The following is a 24,048-nucleotide window of genomic DNA, read 5'->3' on the forward strand; positions in this document are numbered from 1 at the left end:
GAATAGTTGGCCAGTCGAATCCTCGACACAGCAAATGGTAGGAGAAGTTGATCACAAGTCTGCATCAGAGATACACTAAACAATAAGCTGATTCCTCAAAATTTCTATCATTTCATGAGTCATATAACCCGATCACAACGTATTATAGTTCTTCGGAGGGACATGCGAGTGCCAAGCATATTGACCCTTGCAGCTGTCCGAATGTGTTATTTTGCCACCGAAATGAGTCAAGAAAATAACATAAAATGCTTGGTTGCCCCAGAATCGCACATGCAGGGCTAAACCCAGTTGGAATAACCATCCGCATGGACCCATTCTGTATTCAGCAGGGCCAGGCTGCAAAAGCTTATCTGAAGATTGGAAGCTGTTCGGTCGAAATATTGATGCTGTAACGACAGAGGTGAGCTAACAACTGGCCGGACATAATTGTGCAGCAACTAACTAGAAAGCAAACAATAAGCCAAGCCCTCTCAAGACTACCAAAGATTTGCGTTGATTCAGGAGACATCTACAGTCCGCCGCTAACCCTGAATGGTGATACATTAGAAATAATCTCCTAGTCGGGTAGTCAAGTGCCAATACTCACTTCATATTTGTAACGCGCGTAGATCCAAGGGCCACGGCATCTGCTTTCGCCTCCTCCAGGGTAAGGTTTGAAATTATCACGGGTTCTTTCCTCTTTTGGTGAGCCATCATTATGACATGTCTGAACATATTCACGCGTCTCTTTGTCAATTTAGCCGACAAAAGGCACTGCGGCTGATACCGTCACTGACAGTCAGATAAGGGACATTGCCATTGCCATCGTAACTTTCATCTCGGGCAATCTAGCCCTGCGAGATTGGTACTTGGACCAACCAAGGGACAGACAGGCCGATGCCGATGGTGAGAGAAGAATTCGGATAATCCCATAAGACTTGCTTGGGTCAGAATATGGCGCATTGTCAGAGGGAAATGGGTCATCATATACGTCCAATGCTTGAGTGGAAAACTACAACTCAACCAGATATCACTACTTCCTGGTCTAACTACTGTTGATGGGCAGTCTGGCTTCCGAGGCTATCGTGAGTTTCTTCATAGACTCGTTGCATCCCTACCCTAGGTCTCTCTACGCTGACCTAGACCGGCATCGACGCACGTGATACGGCAGTGGCCGGATGGGTAGAGCAGGTGGGGGCGTGCTTCCCGTTTAAGCTTGGCGGGGCAGCTTCTTTGCTCAATCCTCTTTGATGAGCTGGCTAGCTCTCTGTTCTGTGCAACCACGCCAATTTCCGGGACCCTGTGCCATGTTTGCTCCTGATGTCACATTGTCAACACATGTTTACGCCCAGAAGGCATCACGAGCCGCCTAGATAAGGCTATAAACTGAGGGAAAACAATCCTGTCCACTCTCTAGTGCTTATTGCGCCGCTGGCAAGATTTGACCCATCATTACTGCGCCATCCAACGATATCGCTGCCAGACACACACCCGCGTCCCCACCGCATTGACACTTCATCTTGCATATTCCATACTTTGCACGACGTCGAAGAGCCGACTGGCGGAGGCAAGAGACTGTCGACCATTCATTTCAATTTTCCCATTTCCCGCCACCTGTATCTCGAACGCTGCCTTCCGAACTGTACAATATTGCTGGCCCGAGCAGGACAAAGCAGGAGAAAGCCTGCCATTGCCATTGCTTTAGGTGGTAGGCCAGAAAACATCACGAGACGCTGGATCCCTGGTACACTTGATCAACTCGTTGTCGACGGGGACTGTATATATGCATATGTGTCTACTTGCTTGGCTGACAGCCACTCTACCTTGAGCGAGGCACTTGCAAGCAGATCGCTATCGTCAAGTTGGACGCTCGGATCAATTATCCTGCATATGGCGAGTTTATAGTATTGGCAAGCCACTCTTTTCTAACCTGTACGGACGCTGATTACGGATCAACGATTGCGGCTGCGGTCAAGGCTCGAAACGATGACATCCGAGGACATCAAATACAAGCACAATGGTGCAGCCTCTCCGGATGGAGCAGATGTTGAGCCGGCATTGACCCCTATCAGCCTTGTCAATACGGACAGCCCAGCGGGCAGTGGATTCTCGCCGCTCGTAACTGTTGTAGGATTTCATCATGCTCGGGGACCTGAGGTGGAGACGTGGTTTGGTGCTGACGAGGGAGTCGATCCGGCTATTAAATATAACTGGCCACTATTGCCATTCATGGCACTGAGTGACGGAGCTCATGCGTACGTAGTGCCAGGACCCTTGCTGTCCTCGAATGGAGGAGCAGTGTTGCTGACTGAAATACTAGCTCTGAAGAAGATTTTTCGTACTTTACGCTCCTGAAACCAAAGACCAATACGGAACCTGCCACATCGCTGTTCGGAATATCATGTACACGGCAACTGGATTCGGCTCAGTTAATTAACCGCCCTGCTGATGTTACCAGATCAACAGTGCAAAAAGCTGTGGTCGTAATTGCGGACAGTCCACAGTCTTTTGGCATGTTGCGTGAGCGCCTCAGCATTGTCACCCAAGCATGGTTTGCCCAACGGGAATTCACAGACACCGAGATCCTGCGACGGTTTCAAGAAAGCCTCGCTGACGAAAAGGCTAGGGGCCTCGTGAAGGAGGAAACTGAGCGTGATCAGCACTTAGGAATGAGTTTGCGGGAGTTCATACATGAGTTTAAGTGGCAAGCGCTAGTGTTGTTGAAATGTTGCTTGCTCCAGCCAAAGGTATGCCCAATATGCGCTTTGCATTTTGCTAAGCTAATGATTTTCAGATGCTTTTTTTCGGCTCGAGGTGTGATAGGCTGTGCATGGTGCAATTTTCTCTCATTTCTCTGATACCTGGCTTGATCCGTAATCTGCAAGACTGTGCCGACCCGGAACTGGACAGCTACGAGAAGAAGCTTGCCAAACCTACAACTTTACAGAGTAGCAATCGAAACTCACTTTTGACTTTCATGGGACTCCCACTGCAAATCTTTGGCAAGGTCAGAACACACACACATATATCTCCGTAGCTACCTCAACTAACACATTTCCTAGGGTGGCTTTTTCGGACCTTACACACCGTTGCAACAACTTGACATTTTGGCCGACTTTGGCACCAAGTCATACATTGTCGGCAGCACCAATTCGCTCTTGCTTCAGCAAAAGGATAGATACAGCGATGTCCTCATCAACTTGGACGAAGACACCGTCAGCATCACATCACCCTCCCTCAAGGCGGCGCTAGCCCTGACACCTGCAGACCGTCGCTGGATAGACTTTCTAACCCATGAGGTCAATGAAACATGGGACGAGGCCAATCCTAGCAGACCCAAGAATATGCAGTACATTGGAAGTGAAGAGTTTATCAGATCACAGTTCGAGGCGTACATGCTGGGTCTTATATCATCCGTCAAGTTCCGTAATTTTCTCATTAGCCAAGGCGAAGATCCCTCTACCCTCGGCGCTGACAGCGATCCTGCCGTAGACTTTGGCTCCGAATGGGTAGAAGCATGGAAAAAGACTGAAAACTACCGCATATGGGACGCTCACACTGACACAAACCTATTCGCCGTCTCGGAACCAAAACATCCTTGTGCTGGGGGCCTCACTATCGACGACATTCAACGCCGCGTCGCCGATCAGATCAAAGATCTCCATCTCGACGAGCGTCTCGCTCAGGGCCGCGATATACTCGGTCGCAACCTCGCCGCGGGCCGCGAAAAGGCCTCCACCATGTTAAACAAGCTCTATTCTGACGTGGAATACCTGCGGGAATCCCAACGGCGTCGTGCAGAAGACTCGCGCACCCATCCGAGCAACCCGAAATCTTCCACAGAGAAATCTCAGTATCCGGTGGATCTCACCAAAGCCCAACAAACAATGAACTCGGTTGGCGCCAAAGCATCCGCCTACATGTCCAGCTGGGCAACATGGGCCGGGGAGAAACGTAAAACAGGCGGCTGGGCGTCTGGCTGGGGCGGCAAGAAATCTCCTTCCCCGAGCACGCACAACAATCCCTCTATTTCCACCAGTCCCATCGACAAAGACTACCAAATGGTAAGCCCGCCTGATTCGCGGTCCACGAGCACAGACGATCCCAAGAGACACGCTACACACGCCAGCTTCAGCGAGAGTATTCTAAGCAAAACCTCTGAGCGACCTGTCTCGGGATCTTCAGAAATGGATGATTCCTTTCAAGACGTCATGGGGTCACCCGAAAAGGTGAGCCACAAACAAAACGACGAGGATGTTACGCCCAAATTGAACAACGATGGGTTCCAGCAGGAGGATGTTATGGGTGCAAAGATGAGTGAGAAGGGGGGCATGGATGACACGTCGGAGGGCAAGGGCACGGAAGTCAAAGCCAGCGAGTAGCGTCATTGATTGGCATTGTAATCGATTTAGTAGTGCTGGTGCGGAAGGGAAGGAGCATTAACTTGACATATAAAAGAGATGGGTATTTACTGCCGATGGGTTTTGTAAAATCTCTTTCTTAATAGAATAGTTCACCCCGTCGATCACGAGGCCCATAGTTTGCTCATGGTGAATGGACATTTCGTGTATTATCTACTGGTTACTCGCTGCATGTCTGCATCGCCTTTCTCTTCTTTCCTTCTTCTTCGTCCATTCACACTACCCTGCCCTTATCTACATACCCATCCATTCTTTTTGCCCATGCAACCTGCTCTTATCCGGTTTGCCCATCTCCACCCAGCAAAAATAACACGAAAGGGAACCATGCTATGCCGTAGTTGGCCCATCCCATACGGCAGTAATACCCCGGAGTCGAAATAATATGAGAGTTACGTTTAGTAATGCCTTTTTTTTTTTCAATATACTCTACGGACGCTACCCATCCCAGCTAATATGCCGTCGCAAAGGGAAGAACGCAATCGCTTCCCTGAAACAGTCGGCACTTATGCAATCGTGGCGAGGAACGTGAATGCCCAATGCGCTTGAGATAATATAACAAGAGGAACCAGGTAGGCAGCAATATATCATTTTGGTGCAACTCGTAGTTTTGCCATTGCAAATAATCCGCCAAAATCGTGGTCGTTGCTGCCCATACTGTGGAGGAGTGCGGTTGGGATATGACACTATGCGAGGTAGCCCAGCTCATCGTCATCCAGGCGTTCAAGATACTCTTTGTCCAGCAGGATTTCAATACATTTCTTGATGTCACCAACTTTGGGAACAAATCTCGAACGAATCTGGTTGATGGTTTCGCTGACAAGTTGAGTGTGTTTCATCTTCTTTCGTGCCTTCATGATTCGGACAATGGCCGACTGTCGACAAGGTTAGAAAAGTGCCATCCACTTCTCCATCTTGAGAAACACTTTGGGATGTGGGTGTGCTTACCTGAAGGACCAACTTGCGATCCTCCTCAATGGTCTTGTTAGTCTCCGTCTCTTCTTGCTTAGCCTCCTTGACACCACCTAGATTGAGGTTGACGCGAATCTTCTTGCTCTTGAACTCGTAGTTAAGGCTGAAGGACCTTCCTGGTTTAGGCCTTTCGCCCGAACCTCCATCCATCAACAGGACTTTGGCCTTGAGGATGACGGCTAATGCTTGATCCAAAACTTCAGTGCTCAGTTGTGTTGCCGTGACCATGTCATCATATGTGTAGGTGTCCTTCTCGTTGAATAGCAAAAGAATAGCCATTTGGTAGATTGAAACTTGGAATGTGAATGGCGTTTTGCTGTTCTTGCAATATCCCGCCCTGACTTCACCTTTGCATAAATGCCACAACCACGTCAATTTGCGCCCGTCATGCTTGTGCTTGTAGAATCGCGTAAAGCGCTCAATTTCTGTGGCAATTTCCACAGGCGGGTGAAAATGCGTCGATGGCGCTTGCAGTGGCCAGAAACCGGTACCCAAAATTGAGAAGGTTGAGTCAACAGTCTTGAGTGAGTCGACGCTTTCTAGGTGGCCCCGGAAGTCTTTGTTCAAGTCCTTTGAGATCTGCATGTCTTGGAACATGCGTTGTAGCTTATTGGTATATTCAAAACCACATGCCTCCTTGAGCTTGCTAATCATGCTCGTTTCAGCGTCATCCGATGACGAGTTGCTATGAACGAGGCGTCGGGCCAACATCCGGGAGTAATACTTCTGGAATACATCCTTGTCCTCGATGTATTTGAAAACGGTCATAATCTGGGTCAAAGTCCGCTCCAAATCGCCTTCTTCTATACTGGTGCTACTCTTACGGAGTAAGACATCGGTATACTTGGCTAGGAGCTCCGGTGACTTTGTGGAAGTGTCCTTGCATACTTCGTTGCGATTGACGAACTCCCTGCATGCGTTGTCAAGCGAGCGGGTAAACTCTGGCTCGTCATTGAATGCTTGCTTGACCAATAACTGATACTGGGAGTGCACCTCGAGTAGCGCATCCACATACACTTTAGGTTCAAGCTTGTCACCTTCCGAGGACTGTACCTTCTGAACAGCTGCGAGACCAGCCTTGAGCACATGCTTTTCGAATTTAGTCCGCAATGGGTCCAGGCCGTCAGGGATTCTGGAGAGAAGGTTATACATTCTAGCCATGTCTTCCTCTCGTTCATTGTCCAACAGGACCTGGAATTCCTCCCGCAGCAACGTTGAGTGTTCGGCGATCAGAGCCGTGTTGCAAGTTTTCTTCAATGGCACGGCGATGTCCTGATGCAAATACATGACGACTCTTTCCTCTTCTTCGGCCAATCGTACTTCGGCTTTTTTCATATATTCAACAACGCTATTTTCGGCGACAAATTGTTTCGATTCGGCGGTGTAAAATTCTGCGGTAGCTTCCAAAAAAGGCCTCTCAAAGTAGTAACGGTAAACGTCCAATGTAGACCTCGACATGTCGGCTTCGTCCAGACCGAGGGATACAAAGGAGTCGACAACTTGTTTGATCTGGTTGTGCTCAATCGTCTCGCCATTTCGCTGCTTTTCCACTAGCTTCAAAACGGCGTCCATTACCTTTCCGGAGACCTGTTCGAACAAAACCTTGCGCCATTGTACGAGGTGGAGAGTATAGACATCGTACACGTTCTTTTTTCCCTCATCGATTTCTCTCTTGACCCAGTGACGGTTTAAGTATCGGAAGAGATGGTGGATGTATTTTGCCGCATTGGTGTATCGACTCCACTCCTTGATGTAGTATGCCAGCAGTGCCTCGTCGGTGTGCGATTTGGATGCCTCGACAAGATCTTCAAGATGCTTCTGGAGGTAGGTAATGAGGTTGTTGTAGAGTTCTTCACCGAGGAGATGGGCTACGCACGAAAGAGAGGATTAGCTGAGACTGACCGTCGAAGGCGTCAACGCATCGACCTGTTATGTGAGAACTTACCACCACGGTGGTTGGACTGCATGGCTGGCCCGGTGAGGCCAACGGCCTTTTGTGAGGTGCAAAAGTTGTGCACGGCGCTGTGTATGATGGCAAGTCAGCACATTATTATTTCTACTATCATTCTGAAGGTGAGAGCTTGATGAGCAGAGACGGGAAAGCACGCACGTGTAGACACCCATGTACATTTGCATGTCGATTCCTCTCTCTAGCTCGTTCATGATACGAGTGATGCCGGACTGGAGATAATGCCATCTGAGATGCACGACAGGTCAGCCATGTTTTGTCGGTCAGCAGCGGTCGGGGAGGAGCATCTTACGTCGCCCCAATGTCCTCCCTATTAGGGACTGGAGGCATCTGGCTAGGAGTGGCCATGCGTGCAGCCATCCTTCTACTGGAGAGACGACGTGGCCGCGGTCGTCACGAACAGGCAGCGCGGGGTTCGAGTCAAGAGTCGTGCGGGCCAAGGAGCACGCGGCACACGAGGCAGAGACAAGAGCTCGGATTTGCGACGACGACGGCGGCCAAGGCAGATTGGCGAGAGTGGTGAGAGGAAGTCTTGAAGAAGCGTCCAGGTGCCGGAGGTGGAAGGGACGGCTTCGGGATAGGGTGCGGTTTTGAACTGTTGAAAGGGATGGTTAGGCTGAGGTGCGGCGCAGGTGCAGGCTGAAGGATAATGCACGAGGTCAGAGTCGGAACGGAGGCCAAGGCTGCGATACGGTGCCGTCTGGAGGTGGCGAGCGTACCGCGGGAGCTGCTACCGATCGATACACAATGATCAGATGGCTGCAGCCGGGTCTGAATCGCGGCAACGAAGGAATTCGCGAAATGAGAACAAGGATGCAGTCGAGAAGTTTGACAAAAGGGAAGGTGGATGTCGTGACAGTGGATTGACTATTTGTTCATCAAAGTAACCAAGAACCCAACCCGCCACAGGCAGGCGGCAGTCCAAGTGCCCGTCCGCTAGGCCGGTCAGCCTTGAGACATGCGCCAATGTGCCGAAGTACTTGGGCGCCCAAGGGCCGACCAAAAATACCACGGCCAAAAGCGGGCTAGCGCAAGTTAGGTACTTTGTTGGCTTGCATCCGAAGGCGGGAGCCGACAACTACTTTACTTAAGTACTTAAAGGAAGCGCCGTGGTTGAAGCAGTGTGGCTGTAGCCATTAATTTTAGGGTCAATAAGAATTGTGATTGGGGCTGGCGAGCACAGTGGGATGATAAAAGCCACGATAATTAGCGATTTTACACCTCAAATTAATATCAGTTATATTGTACTTGAGTGTATCAATAAAGGAAATGAAGGCAAGTGCAAAGATCCTAAAATGCCTATTCAGCTATTATCACTCTACTCTGTATAGGTGCGGCCGAGGCTTAGAGACCTACTTAGATGTAGGTAGCTCAGGTATAGAGTACCGTACTGTTAATTGGTATCTCTAGCACCTGATACTTGGTATGTACCCAGATACTTTATAAGCCAGACTCCTAAAAGTACTTACTTTTAAGTACTTAAGTAAGTAAGAAAAGTAAAGCCAACAGCGGTGGTGCATCTCATATCCAAACTTAAAACGATGCAGAAGTAGTACTACTCGGAATAAACTTTAAAAGCTACCTAGGTAGTCAATTGAGGGATAGCTACTCCGCAGACATACGTCCTTGCGCATCCTAGCGAGATCTGTCAAAGTTTCACACATAATTGACGTCGTTGGCCTGTTGGCTACAACTGGCTCCAATGCTCAGAATGTTCATGGGCAAGTACCTTGTGACATACATCCGTTAACGTTGGGGCTGGTACGCATACATATGTCCAAGTAACTGCCGCTTGGAAAAGACGTGCCCCATATCAAAACAATATCTACTTTACTTGGGTAGGTGAGTCCATATAGTACATGTAATGGCTGAATCATGAATGTACTATACAATTTCTATTTCGCTTCAAAAAAAAAAAAAAAACAACGGGTAAAATATAAAGAGAAAAAAAAACTTGCAACGCCGACCACATACTTATAATAGTGAAAAACCCCCCATAAACTCCTCATCTACACTGTACATCCCTCGCTCGTCCTCATCATACACCACTTCCATCATTATCATCCCCTCCGCCTCCTAGCCGCTTGACGGTTCGGAAAATGTTGATTGTAAAAGTCATCGACCAGGAACAGAGGCCAATGAGCTGGAAGACAGCCAAGGCCACGGACAAATGGACGAGTTGGTTCTGCCGCACATTATGATATATAAAACTTTCAAACGCCAGGGCCGTGCTCGCAGACTTGAATATGATGAAAAACAGGTCCAGCAAAATCAGCGAGATCTTCGACATGGCCGACCGTAGACCCAGTGGCTTCCCCGTATACTCGTCCCATATCATATACCCAATGTAAGGAATTGCTAAACAGTCCACTACGATGGCAACCACTACCTGGGCTCGCTCAGCGCTGTTATTTTGGTTCATATTGTTTTCTAGCTGATATATTCGAGCCGCAATTCCAAGTGCCAAGATGGAAGTCACCATTACGCCCAACCGGAATAGAAATGGCGACAGCGGATGTCGCATGATTCGGTTCCATATATGCCTTGGTAGAGTTGCCAACTTTCGATGGTCCTTGACTCGCACGTCTGTGATATGGAATTGGACATCCATCTCCTTATTGAATGTCGGCTGGAGCTGATCGAGGACGTGATGATCGACAACTTGGGATTCTTCATTGGGCATCCGCCCCCAGGCTGACGACCGTACAAAGTCAAACCATGACGATTTGCTCTGGGTTGGTGCTGGTCTGTAGTGAGAGACAATGACTGGTTCGTTGGAACGCAAGTGATCCCACTTTCTACCGCGCATAGAAGCGCGTCCATATCGAAGGAAGTGAGGGATTTTGGCTCGAGAAGTCTGGGCTGGGCCTAGGGACGGATCATCCCAAGCGACGAAGCCATCTTTGGAGACACGGCGTTGAGGTGGATTTGGAGAAAAATTGGTTTGATGCTGCACGATACGCGCTGGTGGTTGCAAAAGACGAAGCTGTTCATCGCTAACGGGTCCGTATCTCTCCTCGTACGAATCAATCCAAGCTGTGGCCGGGTAAATGCATTGTTAGCAAAAAGTAGTTTCGAAAGTTTGGGTACAGCACTACAATACAGCGAATCTCGAGCAACACGTACGGGGAAGAGTCCTAGGAGGTCGGAGGCGAAGGATAGGATTCTCAGTCGCCGCCTCTGATAGATATGTATATCTAGATGTAGTCGGTCCGGACGAGCTTGATTCCGCAGCAGTTGGAGGAGGCGATGACGATGGCGCAGCACACGACGCTGGGTCCTTCATCGCGGCTAATCTGTGTGCTACCCAAGCAGCCACATGGGTTGAGCGCCAGCGGTTCGACGATTAGCAGCTTTGCATGACTCCTTTGTGCTGCTTGGTATATTGAAATGCCATCTAGAGATGTCGCACATACGATGGCCGTTACATCAAGTTTACGCGACCCGAGATGCGAGCTGGCCGAGGTGCTGTCATGAGTTTTGACGCGGGATGATCGGAGTTCTTGTTTCTGGCGTGCTCTGAAGTGCTGCTGTCTGGGGTGTCTGCAGCATCCAATTGGCGCCTGCTGTGCAGAGTAGAAGCGAGTTCAATGTTTGGACAGAGAGCGAGCCCCGCGTTGAGCAGGGGTTTGGTCGGTCATCAACGGGTCGTTCCTGCCAAGTGTGGCTAGCGTTCACTTGCGCCTTCTGCCGTCACCTGATGGCGCGCGAGACAGAGCCACAGAGCCACAGCAGCCAACCACTTTACACACTCTTCACACGCGTTGCCTTTTCGCGGGGCGTGACCAAGATTAAACCTCGAGACCCGAGGACATTGGCGTTTGCGTTGCATGCAATCAATACTAGAGTGCTCACACTTCCAATGATTTTGAGGTTAACGGCCCGATGCCCAAGTCATTCACGCTAACCTGCTCGCGTATTGCAGCTCACCTGAGATTCCTAGGTAGCTAGGCTTGGGTTTCCATCAACGAACAACTTTGGCTGAGCTTCGCCGAGAAAGCCAGCTCGCATCGGGTATCCCTCGAACCAATGCAACTTGCAGCCGTTCTCAGGGTGCCACCAGCATCAATATGCAACCAGGTCTCAAAGCAAAGAGCCGTGGGCTCCAGGCATTTGCTCGTGGCAAGTCTGACAGCAACGCCAACTACAATGCTGCCACCGAAAATCCGTCTCAACCACAGCCAGAGAAACGCTCAGCCACGCCAAGTGCAAATGAATATGTTCCGAGCCGACAGGAACTAGCGGAGTTTGCCCGACTTCCTCTACCTGGAGCTGTCCGCAAACCCCTAGGTAGTCCTCGTCCCGGTGGTCAGCTCAGTAACCCTCAGAAGCCTCAGTCACCACTAAGACGAGGTCTTGCATCACCAGTCAGACAACAAGTGAACCAGATCCAGGCAACTCACCAGCCGCAGCATGACATCTTCACCGGCTCACAGCTGGGGGAAAATTTTATGATGTCAGGGCTGTCAACCCCTGTTAATGAATCTGAGGACCTAGTCATCAGACGAACTCCAGACATCAAGATAGAAGACCAACGCCAAGATCGAAACGTTATTCAAAGACTACCACCTAGGCAAGTGCCGGTTACCACGAGCCAGAAGCATGAATTTGCGCTTGGTGCAGATGGTCGACTCTCTGTTGTCCCAGGTCTGCACCGCTACCACCCATCACATATGAAAGATGGATTTTACAACAACGATGCTCAACTCGGCCCAAGGCCATTCAAATCACAAAAGTCGGCCTATAGTCTCCCAATGCAGTCAGCTCCAGCCCATACGAAGTTGCCAATGCGCGGAGTTCGAATCAACCGTGGACAGCTTCCAGGAACCAATGCCCTGATCATTCAAGAAGATAAGGTTAAAGACAAATTTGTTGAACGGAGGGACGGACAGTGGCAAGAACAGGCTATTGAGGAGAAATTTAATGAATCCATCCTTGTGAATGATTCAGATGACGACTTTGACGCTCTTGGCGCATTTGGCGGCATGCATATGGCGCCCAAGCCCAACATGCAAAATGGACATCGCACAAGGAGAGAAGACGGCCTATCTTCGAAGATTTCCCGAAATGCGCCGGCCAAGGATAAAAAGCGTAGACTACCGAGCCTAGACTATGACGACAAAATCCTCAGTTCCATGACATATCAAGATCTTCAGGAAGAGCCGTTTGATGTTGTGCCGCAAATACCTGGGATGAATGGCCATGATATGTCTACTTCGAAATTAACAACGAGACTTGAACAGTTTCAGCAGCAAGGGGAGCACGAGCAGCGTCAGTTCTTTGCCAACATGTCAATTGAGGATTGGGAAGACTCTGGCGATTGGTTTGCTGATCAGTTCTCGGACATAATGAAACGTCTACGAAACGCTCGACGCGAGAAGCGCGAAATGATTCGGTCGTTTGAGACAGAAGCTTCTCACCGAGAAGAGGCCATACGTTTGCGGACTGATGCCATCGATAGAAAATTAACCAGGATGAAGCAAGATGGCCAACGAGTGGTCGGTGACAAGGATCTGTAAAATTGGCAAAGCACCTATGCTATATCATGAGTAAAAGTAATGGTGGATTAGTCAACGATCAAGATGGATGAGAAATGCATTTAAATAGGAGTTGGAACTGGGGTTTCTGGAAGGCAATAATCAACGAGCATGGCGTTTTTTGAAGCGGGATATGGAAAATGGCACGCCGATATACCTCGGTCGGACTGGGGATGCAATTGCTCTTCTTGCTTTCTATATATACGTATATATCACTTTAAGCTCATGGTGTATTTGAACAATAAACATTCATATCCGCACAACTTCCTTGACCTTTCTATCCCTACCAACAATCATGCGCAACTGACACTCGGGCCTGTCCTTGAATATGCCTCTCCTCATACCATCTGTATAGAGCTCATAGGCAGGATAATACCCATCCACAAACCTGACCACCTGCTCGGGAGTCATCCCCGCCGTCGGATCACCCCTGGTGGCCCGCAACGAATCTTCCTGCTCCTGTCGCCAGGCATACACGTACTCTGCATCCTCAGAGTCAATATGTATAAACGCGTCAAAAGAATCCGTCAGGGCGTCGTAGTTGCTCAGTTCCTCATTTACAAATTGCAAGTGCTCCAGTTTATGTTTATGCAAGGTCCTACTGGGGCCTTTCCACTTCGCCTCCACCTGAGCAGCCGGGACGGAACGGAAGCCGACGCACCAGCCTTCAAAGATGACGACCTGGACGGGTGGTTGGCCCGGGTGGTTGGCCGGCCGCCACTGGGAGGGCGGCAGGCGGTCGCCCTGTCCGGAGAAGAGGGCCTTGTCGTACTGCGGGATAGAGGTGGGCAAGTTGTTGAGAAGCGAAGCAAAGACGGCCTTTGCCAGGGGGACGTCGTGCGTGCCTGGCTCCCCGCGATGCTGCACGAGTGCGTTCTCGGGATGCGACGCGGCTAGCCTGACCTGCTCGTCGTGGGGGAGATAAAAGTCGTCGATGCTGAAGACGAGCGTGTGGATGCCGCGGGCGTTGAGGGCGGCAGCCAGCGGCGCGACGAGAGTCGTCTTGCCGACGCCCTGCATGCCGTTGAGGCCGATGATGAGCGGGCGGTCCGGGGATTTGGTCCGGTGGGTTTGGAGCAGCTGCGTGATGAAGGGGATGCATATTGGTGCTTTGTCATCTGCGAATGTGGACATTGTGGCCGACTGCTTGTTTGGGGAGTGTGGTGAGGAGTGCCGTGAGCGGGATGAGGTTCTAACGAGTTGGAGTTTGTCGACGGTCCGGAGCCGCCGCGGTCGGAGCCGGAGTGAGGGGTTGGAGTTAAAAGTCTGGGGTGATGCCCGTGGCGGGAGACGGCGATTTCCCGTCGTATAAGTCATCAACAAACTCGACATTGCTTAGAAGACGCTACGACTTTTGCGTCCAAAATTTGAGAGCTTCGTGTGACGTAATGGTATCCTTAGGATGAGAAACCCCTCTGCTACATGACAATCCCGTCAAACCCCCACAACACATTATCCCAACTCATAGTCTTTAAATCAAAATCCGCATCGAGCGTCTGCCACCGCTGATCCATACCCATCATCTCAACGCCCATCTGTTTGTCCCCCACGTCCTGGTACGCCTGCTCGAGGTGCTCTGTTTGCTCGAGGACATGTCGTGCAGTCTCTCGGCTCCTGGGTCGTTGAGCCACCAAGTCCGCCACAATGGCCTCCGAGACGCCGTACTTCGTCAACATCTGGCTCGCAAACTCGAAAAATAGCTCGACGACATTCGAGTCCTCCTGCTGATCGCTCATCAGCCTCCACGCATCAAGCATGTCTGACCTTTCCCTCTTGAAATCGCGAATCTCGGTGCCCGAACAGACATCCAGCAGGAACACCGCACTTGCCATAATCAAGGACCTCAGGTAGTTGGTCACTTTGAGACGCGGAATGATCCAGGAGTACCGGGACTTGACATCCCTGTGTAAGCGGACGATCTCGCTGGCGGAGCTGAGGCACGCTGTGCGAGATGGCGCGTACTTGGGATTGATGGTGGAGAGGGACAGGTATTTGAGGTGGAGAAAGCAGCGCAAGATGTAGACCATGCAGTTTACTTGGATGCGGTGGACGACCAGCGCTGGCTTTTCGTGTGTCGGAGGGGTGGATAGTCTGTTGAGGGAGAAGAACGGCGGCAGTTCTCGCTGGTATTGCTCAAGGCGGGCATCGTGTTGCAGCAGTTTTTGGTAGTCTGCGTCTGTCTCGGACTCGGAGAGCGGGCAGCGGTCAATATACTGGCGGCTGATTTCCGTCAGGCGAATTCGCTCCAGGAAGTAGGACATGTCGCTTTGCTGTTCACGTTCCTGAAGGGATGGAGTGCCGTCCTTGCCGTCCCCGATGATCCTGGGTTTGTTGACGGCCATGTGTTGAGGGTGGATGGTGTATACGCCCTCGTGAGCGCCAGGGAATATTGCGAGCAACCTAATATCATATGCGCCTGCGTATTAGTTCCTAGCTGTTGAAATGCCATGATGGACAGGATAAGAATTCGACGTACCAATCTAAGGCAACAAGGTCCCACCATAATTGTCGCCGGATCTCCATGTCCATACCCGACTCTGTACCAAGACTGCCGGGTTTATTTCCAGGGTGATCTATGCGGTGAAACCCTAGGTCGCGAGCCATGGCTATAGACGTGGATATTAGGCTCCGGGTTCGTACTGAGCTTCCTTCCATGAAGGCAGAGACTTTGCACAGGATGTTTTGTCCCTGAAGACAGACTATGCTTCCTTGGCCACGCCTCTTGATCTCGTCAGACAGCGCATAAGAGGCGGCCAGCCACGATGCGCACTGTGTATTCGCTTCCAAATGACTTGCAAAGAGCTTGCAAACGTCGCCTTCGGGCGAAGAGGCATATGTCACTGAAGCGATAATGGATAGGAACAGGAGTAAATCTGACTTGTCTACCGGGGTCTGCTGCTGGACACTGGTGTATATGCTTTGCATGGAGAGAAGTGCCGAAGGGATATGAAACATGGGGCACAATATTGAGCACTCTTCCTTGAAGGCGTGCAAGATGATGCAAGCTTCGTGGTATAGAGGCAGGGTGAGACAGATCTCCCGGCCCCCAGCTGCAAGCGGCCCAAATGCTGAGGCCACATCTTGTATAATAGAGTATGGTTTCTTGATGAGTCTTATCGGCGAAAGCTGATATGTCGCACACCCGTCCAAGAAACTTGTTTCCTACGCACATGAATATATTCTCAGCTCGAGTCTAACAACACAGCGAAACTTGGTTTTTGGTCTTACAGGTGGGATACACTTGGCCGTCTTGCAGCAGAGAAAGTGGCCCCCAAACCACAGAGCATCCTCGGACAAATGCTGCACGGTAGACGATGACGGGGGAGACAGTGGCTGAGCATGGCGGGATCGTGATCGTGACGATGGCGATGGCGGATGCGCATCATCAATCTTCTCGGCCGAGGGCGTGGAACCCGGACGGGGATCAGAAAGGCCCGTAATCCAAGTCTCCAACCTATCCAGCCGGGCGCGAATGTCGGCGTTAGAGACATTCGTCGTCTTTGGCTCATCCTTGTCCTTCACCTCGGGGGCCGGCTCAAGAGGCTCGTAAAACTGCACACACTGCAGGCCCCTGGACGTGCAGTTGGAGCATGGAAACTGGCGAGAGCATCGTATCTTGCGTCGCCGGCATGACTGGCACGCGATCGGGCGTTGGCGCCACTGCCGTCCCATGGCTTTTGTTTCCGCAATACCTGTCCGGGGAATGAAATGCAATGATGGACTTGGCACACATCCTTTTTATTTTTGGTTGCAAGCCCATCCAGCCTGGATGGAATTCCGGGGAACCTTGGAATCTGGATGTCATGGACGGACTTTAGGTTCCCAAGTCCGCGCACTTTTCACACCCCGATGGGTCCGATTGTCCCGACTTTTCAACCCCGACTTTCACCATCATGTTGGCCAGCGGAAGCACCCTTTGCAGAAGTCTATTCACCACAAGGCCCGCTTTTGCATATTGATAAGCTTTCTGGTAGCGGCGTTGTAGTTTCCTACTGTTGGACCGGCAGTTTTGCTTGGCCAAGCTGGTGGCTGTGGTGGTAAGTGCATGTTGCTGTGTTTGCGAGCATTTCGTCGCAATCGCGAATCGCAGGCTGTTAGAATTCTTTGCGATTCACAATTCAAGCCCCGTGCGCGATAAGCCCATAGAATAACGTGGAATTATGGCACGGTCGAGTAGGCAGAACTTGCGCATGCTTCGCGCAATCAGATGGTCTCGCTCTGGCAAGCTCGGGCTTACACTGGCAAGATATGGAATTATCCTTTCTGAGCTGCTGATCATTAACAAAGACTAGATAGATAGGATGCCCACCATGTGCTGATCCTGCCACTGACAGTTAGTGGGAGCTCATCCCAAACTGCGGCTGAAAGAGGACTGCATCCCAGCAGAGCAACATGCGTTATGCATTGATTGCGGCTCGTTGTATTGCCCGTATTGATATCATCGGCCGACGCGACCAGAAAACGATGATTGAAGTGCCGGTAAAACAACTCCCCTTGTCTAGTCGTGACTTTTGTTGGCCGTTTGCCGACTACCCAAGGACCACGTACGGCTGCTTGGCAAGATAGAGTTACAGATCGGCTACTCGCCCCGGTGCGAGGTAGGCAGCCTCGTGGTCTGCATAATTGCATACACTTGATGAAACCAAAATGGAACAATTGCTAGCAAAGTGCCTGGTAGTTTGACAGGATGGAAGGAGTTCGCAAATAGCCACATCTTGACTCGTGAACGACAATGCCGGCGGGAACCATTTCCTGCTCCATGCCAGGCGATTTCTCAGCATTGCAAGGCCAGAGAACTTGGAATAAGTTGCTCGTAAGTGGGATAACAGATGAGTGAAAAGTTACTCAAGCAGCGTGTTTTGGCTCCCTCGTTGTCCACATTGACTTGAAGTTGTTGAAGAACTTGAACATATGCAAGGCAAGAAGATGCGTGGGCCACAGTTTCCTCACAAGACCCTGGCTACTAGGTATCTTCTAGGTGCTCAAGTTCATCAGTCATCGCATAAGGCCGAGCGCATAGCGACCCAGCCCTCAATTTAACAGTAAAAAGACAAAAGTCCCCACTTGTAGAGCCTTGCAGGGGCCAAGCAAACAACTTTCTTACTCCGTACAATATATATGATACTAATTATGTCTGGCAGTGGCAGTCCGGCACAATGTGTAGGTGCAACGGTGACAATTGGCCACGACAACGTCGGCACAGGAGGCACAAGACCAACCTAGAATGCGGCCCTGGAGCACAGCACAGCACAGCACAGCACATGCCAAGGTTTTTGATGTCGGTTGAATGTTGTAATTGGGAGGCGGGGACACTGACGAGGCAGGTCCGTCCGAGCTTGGCTGCGCTTATCTCGTCACTCGCGCCGACATGGGTTGGGCCCCCCCAAGTCATGCTTGCTACGTCAAGAGTCAAGACACTTCTTCTTGTTTATTCTGCTCGCTGTCGTCCTTGCCCTTTTATTTGAGACGCCCATACGAAGTACACAGAGCCATCAATTGATCCATTCGCGCTTGAGTGAACAACCATCTGCGCATCATACAAGGCGTAAATTGCCTGGTTGCAGAATCAACTTCAAGTGTTGACATTTTAACTTTCGTTATCCGCACCTGCCCAAAGTCAATCAATCCCCCCACCCATTGGCCGCGCCGCTCCACGTGCCTTGCATTGCCTGGGACCACCTCCGCGACCTGTCTCTCCTTTTCACTCAGTCGCTCGTCAACGCAGAAGAGCACGGCGACGTGTCTCCATTCTTAAATTTGTTGTCGACGCCCACCCTTTGTGCTTTTCGAGGCCTGCGTCGAATTATCAACTCATGACAGTGCGATTGAGCTCCAGGGAGCCTTAAGTGCCTCCCGCCGTATCCACCGTCACCACCCTGACCGCCCAACCCTCCGAAGACGGCAGCTGCCCATCGGGCCTACCTCGAGGTGCAACAGAAATCTTCGAGGACGTCTGTCGACAATGGCATCGCCATATACTTTGCCCTCCTCTGCGCTCCCTCATGCCCACCAGCAACACATGCATTCTCAAGCTCACAGCCACACTCATCACACCCATACTCAGTCTCAATCGTCTCTAAATGCCTGGCGAGCATCAATGTCGACCGGATCCCTCCCCCAATCCCTGGCCGACGATGGCCACGACCACGACCATGGGCAACCACATTCAATCTCGAGACAGCCCTCACACTCTCGTCAAACGCCCCGCTCTTCCAATACCAGCGTAGCATTGCATCGAGAGAAGCCACCGCCGGCTTCATTAAATTCCCTGGACGGTTGGACGAAAGAGACGACAGCTGGTGGCAAGAGTATTCTGACGCCTGGCCCCGACGCTGCCACAACACCATACTCGCCTCCAATCCAACACGGCCACAATCATAGCCATCACTCGCACCACCACGGTCACAGCTCGGATCACCATCACAATCATGAGGTCGGACACAAACATGACCATGCCCACATCGACGAACATCGATCCGACCCTGGCAAAGCCCCAAGATCCCTGTTCACAAGGACATTATTAAAATATACAGCTCGGTTTCCCATTTTACATGCCATTCTTGTTGAGAAGGACTCGCGAAGAATCTTTTACTTTATGGTGTTAGTCATGATTCTTGCGACGATATAACACGGGATCACGCTAACATAATAATTCAGATTGAACTTTGGGTTTATGACTGTTCAAGCATTTTACGGCTACGTCACCGATTCGCTGGGACTTCTTAGCGACAGTATACACATGTTCTTTGACTGTGTGGCACTCATGGTAGGCTTGCTGGCAGCTGTCATGAGCAAATGGCCTCCAAGCCAAAAATTTCCATATGGGTTTGGCAAGATCGAGACTCTATCAGGTTTTGCCAACGGTATTCTTTTGATGTAAGCGAGGCCTTTGGCTTTCTTCGTCAGCTTCAGATTTGTTAACATGTATATTTAGGCTATTGAGCGTTGAGATTGCTTTCGAAGCGTTTGAACGATTATGGGAAGGGACCAAGACGAAGCGACTTGGCGAATTATTTGTTGTGAGCAGCTTAGGTCTCGCAGTAAATTTGGTTGGCATGATGGCATTCGGCCACCACCATCATCACGGCCACAGTCACGGTCACAGTCACAGTCACGAACACGACCATTCCCATAATCACGACAACCACAAACACGGCCATTCACACGGCTGCGGCGGCAGTGATCATGGTCATGACCATTCGCATGACAACGAAAATATGCACGGCATCTACCTACACGTTCTGGCCGACACGTTAGGCAGCGTCTCGGTCATTGTCTCGACAGCACTGACCAGCATATGGGGGTGGGCTGGCTGGGACCCCTTGGCGTCATGCTTCATCGCCGTTCTCATCTTCTTGTCCTCCAAGCCGCTCGTTATCTCCTCAGCAAAGCGCCTGCTTCTCAGTGTCCCCGAGGCTACTGAGTATAACCTGCGCAACACTCTTGGCGGGATCCTGGAGCAGCGCGGAGTGGTAAACTACTGGGCTCCCAAATTCTGGTTGGATGACCGAACTGGAAGCGCGGATGGCGAGAAGCTTGTCGGCGTTGTGCATGTTGTTGTGGCACGCGGGTACAGCATGGACGAGGCGCGGGATAGAGTGCGTAACTTCTTAAAGAGCCAGGGGGTCGAGGCAATGGTGCAAGTGGAACGGGAAGGTGACAATGCCTGCTGGTGCACAAGAGGACGTGGCTCCCTAGCATCGCCGACTGCTCCGAAGATGCTTTAGAAAAAGCACATGCGTGGTAGCTGGGCGTCTGCTGAAGCAACCATTGCCAACTCTTGGCAGTTCATGCCACTGTCCGGTTCTCCGCCAACTGGACCAGCCGAGCTTCCCCTGTTCCCCTTGGCGGACAATGTCTGAGTGACACCATCTGTGTCTGGTTCTTTTTCTTTTCCTTTTTTGCGTACAATCACGGCATAGGACTGGCATTCGCCCCTCGTGTTGGGTACAAGATAACGGTTCCTATGAATACTGAAAGCATACACGGTATGAAGACGACTGGAGTGGTGGCGTTTTTATTGGTTGTTTTGTGTAGATACTCCATGTAGAGTCTTTTTGCGTTTGATGCCCTTTGGCAAAGCTGTAGTGGACTAGCCATGTATAGTAAATATCGGACAGCAAAACATATCTGGGCAAGCTGTAGTGGCATTCGCAATGAGTAAAAATATGGAAGAGACATGTTTGGCCATTATATGTCCCCGTGTAACACTCAGCATACATTCTTGACGCATTCTTTACGGCATGTGTATTCACTCTGAGATTGGGCCGCCCTGAAGGCTGTTATTAGTTCAGCAGTGCATCACATGTGAAAGCCTCCCAATTCCGGGGCCGGTGTGGGGTGAAGGTGCGGCAAAGGCAATAGGATTGACTAGTAAATTGAATCAAAATCGTGGGGCAGAGAGGCGTTGGGCACCCGTCTGGAGCTGGCCCCTCAAGCGACACAAGTCAAAAAAGGGGCCAGAGCTTCTAGAAGCAGAGTTCTTTTGCGCCAAGGGAAAAGAAGAGCAGGTCGCAGCCATGATGTTACGTCGATACATACATACCTGGACGCTCGCCAACCAAGGTCTCTGGAGATGCGAGGCGGCTGCGAGGCTGGCGGGCAACGTGCTCCGATTGGGCGCGTGCAAAATGGGCCAGACGGGGTTTGCGATTCCTCCCGCCCGCAGCCGGCCATGCGGTACCGGGGGTCCGAGAGGCAGAATCCCCACCTGCAGACAGCCGAGGCCGAGGCAAAGATGGAGATGGAGAATGGAGATGCCGCGAGCAACGCGTCTGCGGGCTTTACAGACGAGCCCGAGGCCGCTCAGGGCGCGCACATGTCCAGGCGAGAGCGAAGACGCAGACTGCACAGTCTAGAAATTAAGACGTGTAAAATGGGTTGATGGCGATGGAAGGCCACGGCCACCAGACGTTCAAATGATGACCGCGCAGCTGGACGCAGACATGGGGTCTGGTGGGATTCCGCATTGCGCCGAAGCGGCAAGTAACGTAAAGCGCCGACGTGCGAGCCATTGACGTCGTGGTTGCGAAGAGGCCGACTGGTGTGTTCAATGTTGCCACAAAACAACAGCCCCTTTGGCTTGCCAAGTGCCCAACTTTATATTTTTTCCATCATTTCTCTCTGAATAGTTCAAGCATGCGATTGTAAAACGCTTTACGGAGTAACTGTCGGCAAAACCCATTGTTGCATTCGCCATTGTTACAGACGTCCCGGCCTGGTTGCATTTTGCGCAGCGCCGCCACCGAGCGCCAGGCAGCCTGCAGCGAAACACAACCCCAGAGGCCGGAGTGACGGAACCGCAAATCACCTTACCCAGATTTGACGCCTTTTTTCCCGCCTACGCACAACTCTCTTATTTTCTGTCCTTCGTTTCCCTCGCGCACAAAGGCTTTTTTCCCTCTTCTCAACCGCTCGACGCCACCATCCTGCCACCTCCATCAGACAGAATGCCCTCGGCCGCCGAGAACCTGCCCGCCCCCGTGGCCGACAAGCTCCCCCGCCTGCCAGAGACCAAGGAGGAGCTCCGGGAGACCAAGGAGGCCGCCAAGTCGGGGCTGTTATCGCAGCTGCGCGCCCTGGCCGCCGGCGGCTTTGGCGGCATCTGCGCCGTCGTCGTCGGCCACCCGTTCGACCTGGTCAAGGTACGCCTGCAGACCGCCGAGCGCGGCGTCTACTCGTCGGCCGTCGACGTCGTGAGGAAGAGCGTTGCGCGGGACGGCCTGAGGAGGGGGCTGTACGCCGGCGTGAGCGCGCCGCTGGTGGGCGTCACGCCCATGTGTGAGTTTTCCCCCTCGCTGCTCCTTGCCGGCAGAACAGGGACAGAGGAACTAACTCTCTCCCCCCCTTTTCGCAAACAGTTGCCGTCTCCTTCTGGGGATACGACCTCGGCAAGCAAATCGTCTCGGCCGCGTCCGCCGTCGGGCCCGAAGGCCTGTCCATCGGGCAAATCTCCACGGCCGGCTTCCTGTCCGCCGTGCCCATGACGGCCATCACCGCGCCCTTTGAGCGCGTCAAGGTCATCCTCCAGGTCCAGGGCCAGAAGCAGCTCGCGCCCGGCGAGAAGCCCAAGTACAACGGCGGCCTCGACGTCGTCCGCCAGCTCTACCGCGAGGGCGGCGTCCGCAGCGTCTTCCGCGGCAGCGCGGCCACCCTGGCCCGCGACGGGCCCGGGTCCGCCGCCTACTTCGCCGCCTACGAGTACATCAAGCGCGCGCTGAGCCCCAAGGACGCCCTCACCGGCAAGCCCACGGGCGAGCTGAGCCTGACGGCCATCACCTGCGCCGGTGCCGCCGCCGGCGTCGCCATGTGGATCCCCGTCTTCCCCGTCGACACCGTCAAGTCTCGCCTGCAGACGGCCGAGGGCAACGTCACGCTCGGCGGCGTCATCCGCGAGCTGTACGGCAGGGGCGGCTTCAAGGCGTTTTTCCCGGGCTTCGGCCCTGCCCTGGCTCGTGCTGTGCCTGCCAATGCTGCCACCTTCTTGGGCGTGGAGCTGGCTCACCAGGCGATGAGGAAGGCCTTTGACTAAATATAGGGTTGGGGGGAAATACAGACGACATTCAATGGTGTCAAGCGCCTCAAAAAGAGAGTGATAGAGAAATTCGTTTCGGCTTGGCGTAGAGAAAAGAGGCCAAGCTGCACAATGTACAGGATATAATCAAGACAACGTCGAGACAATGGTGAGCCAACAGTCTTGGCTACATATGACTTGTGGAGAAGAAGGAGGCAGCGGCGGATGCTTTGCTATGCTGTTCAAAGTTCGTGTACAGCTGCCGTTGGCGATTTGAGGGTACACATGGCTTGCGACGTTGAGGATGAGGGATACCCCGCCGCATAGCTGCCGGGCAACTTTTCGGAATATCATATATAGACTGCATGTCCGCAAATGGGGTTGCTTTAGAACAACTGGAGTTTATTTCTCGTTATTGAGAGACGTTGCCGCCCTAGAATGTGACGCACCCGTCCGTCATGCTGCATTCTATAGTTGTGCCTCATTCGTTACAGCTAAAAATCACGGGTGAATCAAGTCGCGAGGGCAACTGTATCTTGACTCATACAATGCTTTTTTTCACCCGGCACTATGGTGCCCCTAAAACGCCTATGCCATGCAAATAGTTCAATGCCACAATCCCCGCTCCATCGTCACACAAAAAACGCTCAGCAAAATACC

General features: G+C 51.8%; 8 protein-coding genes across 8 annotated transcripts; 4 read left to right on the forward strand and 4 right to left on the reverse strand.

Moving 5' to 3' along the window:
* Positions 1 to 1,965: 1,965 nt before the first annotated feature.
* Positions 1,966 to 4,361, forward strand: MAA_05123 (LAlv9 family protein; the record flags this gene model as incomplete). Its single annotated transcript, XM_007823121.1, has 4 exons — positions 1,966 to 2,234; positions 2,300 to 2,726; positions 2,774 to 2,986; positions 3,042 to 4,361. The coding sequence occupies 4 exons, from the start codon at positions 1,966 to 1,968 to the stop codon at positions 4,359 to 4,361; spliced, it is 2,229 nt and encodes a 742-aa protein (XP_007821312.1).
* Positions 4,362 to 5,083: 722 nt separating this feature from the next.
* Positions 5,084 to 7,532, reverse strand: MAA_05122 (cullin-2; the record flags this gene model as incomplete). The annotated part of the gene is made up of 4 exons (XM_007823120.1): positions 5,084 to 5,272; positions 5,346 to 7,237; positions 7,315 to 7,391; positions 7,480 to 7,532. 4 exons carry the CDS (start codon positions 7,530 to 7,532, stop codon positions 5,084 to 5,086), a joined length of 2,211 nt encoding a protein of 736 aa, XP_007821311.1.
* Positions 7,533 to 9,376: 1,844 nt separating this feature from the next.
* Positions 9,377 to 10,624, reverse strand: MAA_05121 (uncharacterized protein; the record flags this gene model as incomplete). The annotated part of the gene is made up of 2 exons (XM_007823119.1): positions 9,377 to 10,374; positions 10,465 to 10,624. The coding sequence occupies 2 exons, from the start codon at positions 10,622 to 10,624 to the stop codon at positions 9,377 to 9,379; spliced, it is 1,158 nt and encodes a 385-aa protein (XP_007821310.1).
* Positions 10,625 to 11,408: 784 nt separating this feature from the next.
* Positions 11,409 to 12,857, forward strand: MAA_05120 (uncharacterized protein; the record flags this gene model as incomplete). Its single annotated transcript, XM_007823118.1, has 1 exon — positions 11,409 to 12,857. The coding sequence occupies one exon, from the start codon at positions 11,409 to 11,411 to the stop codon at positions 12,855 to 12,857; it is 1,449 nt and encodes a 482-aa protein (XP_007821309.1).
* A 267-nt stretch (positions 12,858 to 13,124) lies between these two features.
* Positions 13,125 to 14,009, reverse strand: MAA_05119 (Signal recognition particle, SRP54 subunit, GTPase; the record flags this gene model as incomplete). The annotated part of the gene is made up of 1 exon (XM_007823117.1): positions 13,125 to 14,009. One exon carries the CDS (start codon positions 14,007 to 14,009, stop codon positions 13,125 to 13,127), a length of 885 nt encoding a protein of 294 aa, XP_007821308.1.
* Positions 14,010 to 14,293: 284 nt separating this feature from the next.
* MAA_05118 (Zn(2)-C6 fungal-type DNA-binding domain protein) lies at positions 14,294 to 16,547 on the reverse strand (the record flags this gene model as incomplete). Its single annotated transcript, XM_007823116.1, has 3 exons — positions 14,294 to 15,275; positions 15,352 to 16,037; positions 16,104 to 16,547. The coding sequence occupies 3 exons, from the start codon at positions 16,545 to 16,547 to the stop codon at positions 14,294 to 14,296; spliced, it is 2,112 nt and encodes a 703-aa protein (XP_007821307.1).
* A 2,425-nt stretch (positions 16,548 to 18,972) lies between these two features.
* On the forward strand, positions 18,973 to 20,602 carry MAA_05117 (Cd2+/Zn2+ transporter protein; the record flags this gene model as incomplete). The annotated part of the gene is made up of 3 exons (XM_007823115.1): positions 18,973 to 19,475; positions 19,533 to 19,751; positions 19,810 to 20,602. The coding sequence occupies 3 exons, from the start codon at positions 18,973 to 18,975 to the stop codon at positions 20,600 to 20,602; spliced, it is 1,515 nt and encodes a 504-aa protein (XP_007821306.1).
* A 1,722-nt stretch (positions 20,603 to 22,324) lies between these two features.
* Positions 22,325 to 23,406, forward strand: MAA_05116 (Mitochondrial substrate/solute carrier; the record flags this gene model as incomplete). The annotated part of the gene is made up of 2 exons (XM_007823114.1): positions 22,325 to 22,655; positions 22,736 to 23,406. 2 exons carry the CDS (start codon positions 22,325 to 22,327, stop codon positions 23,404 to 23,406), a joined length of 1,002 nt encoding a protein of 333 aa, XP_007821305.1.
* Between the last annotated feature and the right edge of the window lie 642 nt (positions 23,407 to 24,048).

This window comes from Metarhizium robertsii, assembly GCF_000187425.2.
Source record: "Metarhizium robertsii ARSEF 23 chromosome Unknown MAA_Scf_2, whole genome shotgun sequence".
In the NCBI taxonomy this organism is placed as follows: domain Eukaryota; kingdom Fungi; phylum Ascomycota; class Sordariomycetes; order Hypocreales; family Clavicipitaceae; genus Metarhizium; species Metarhizium robertsii.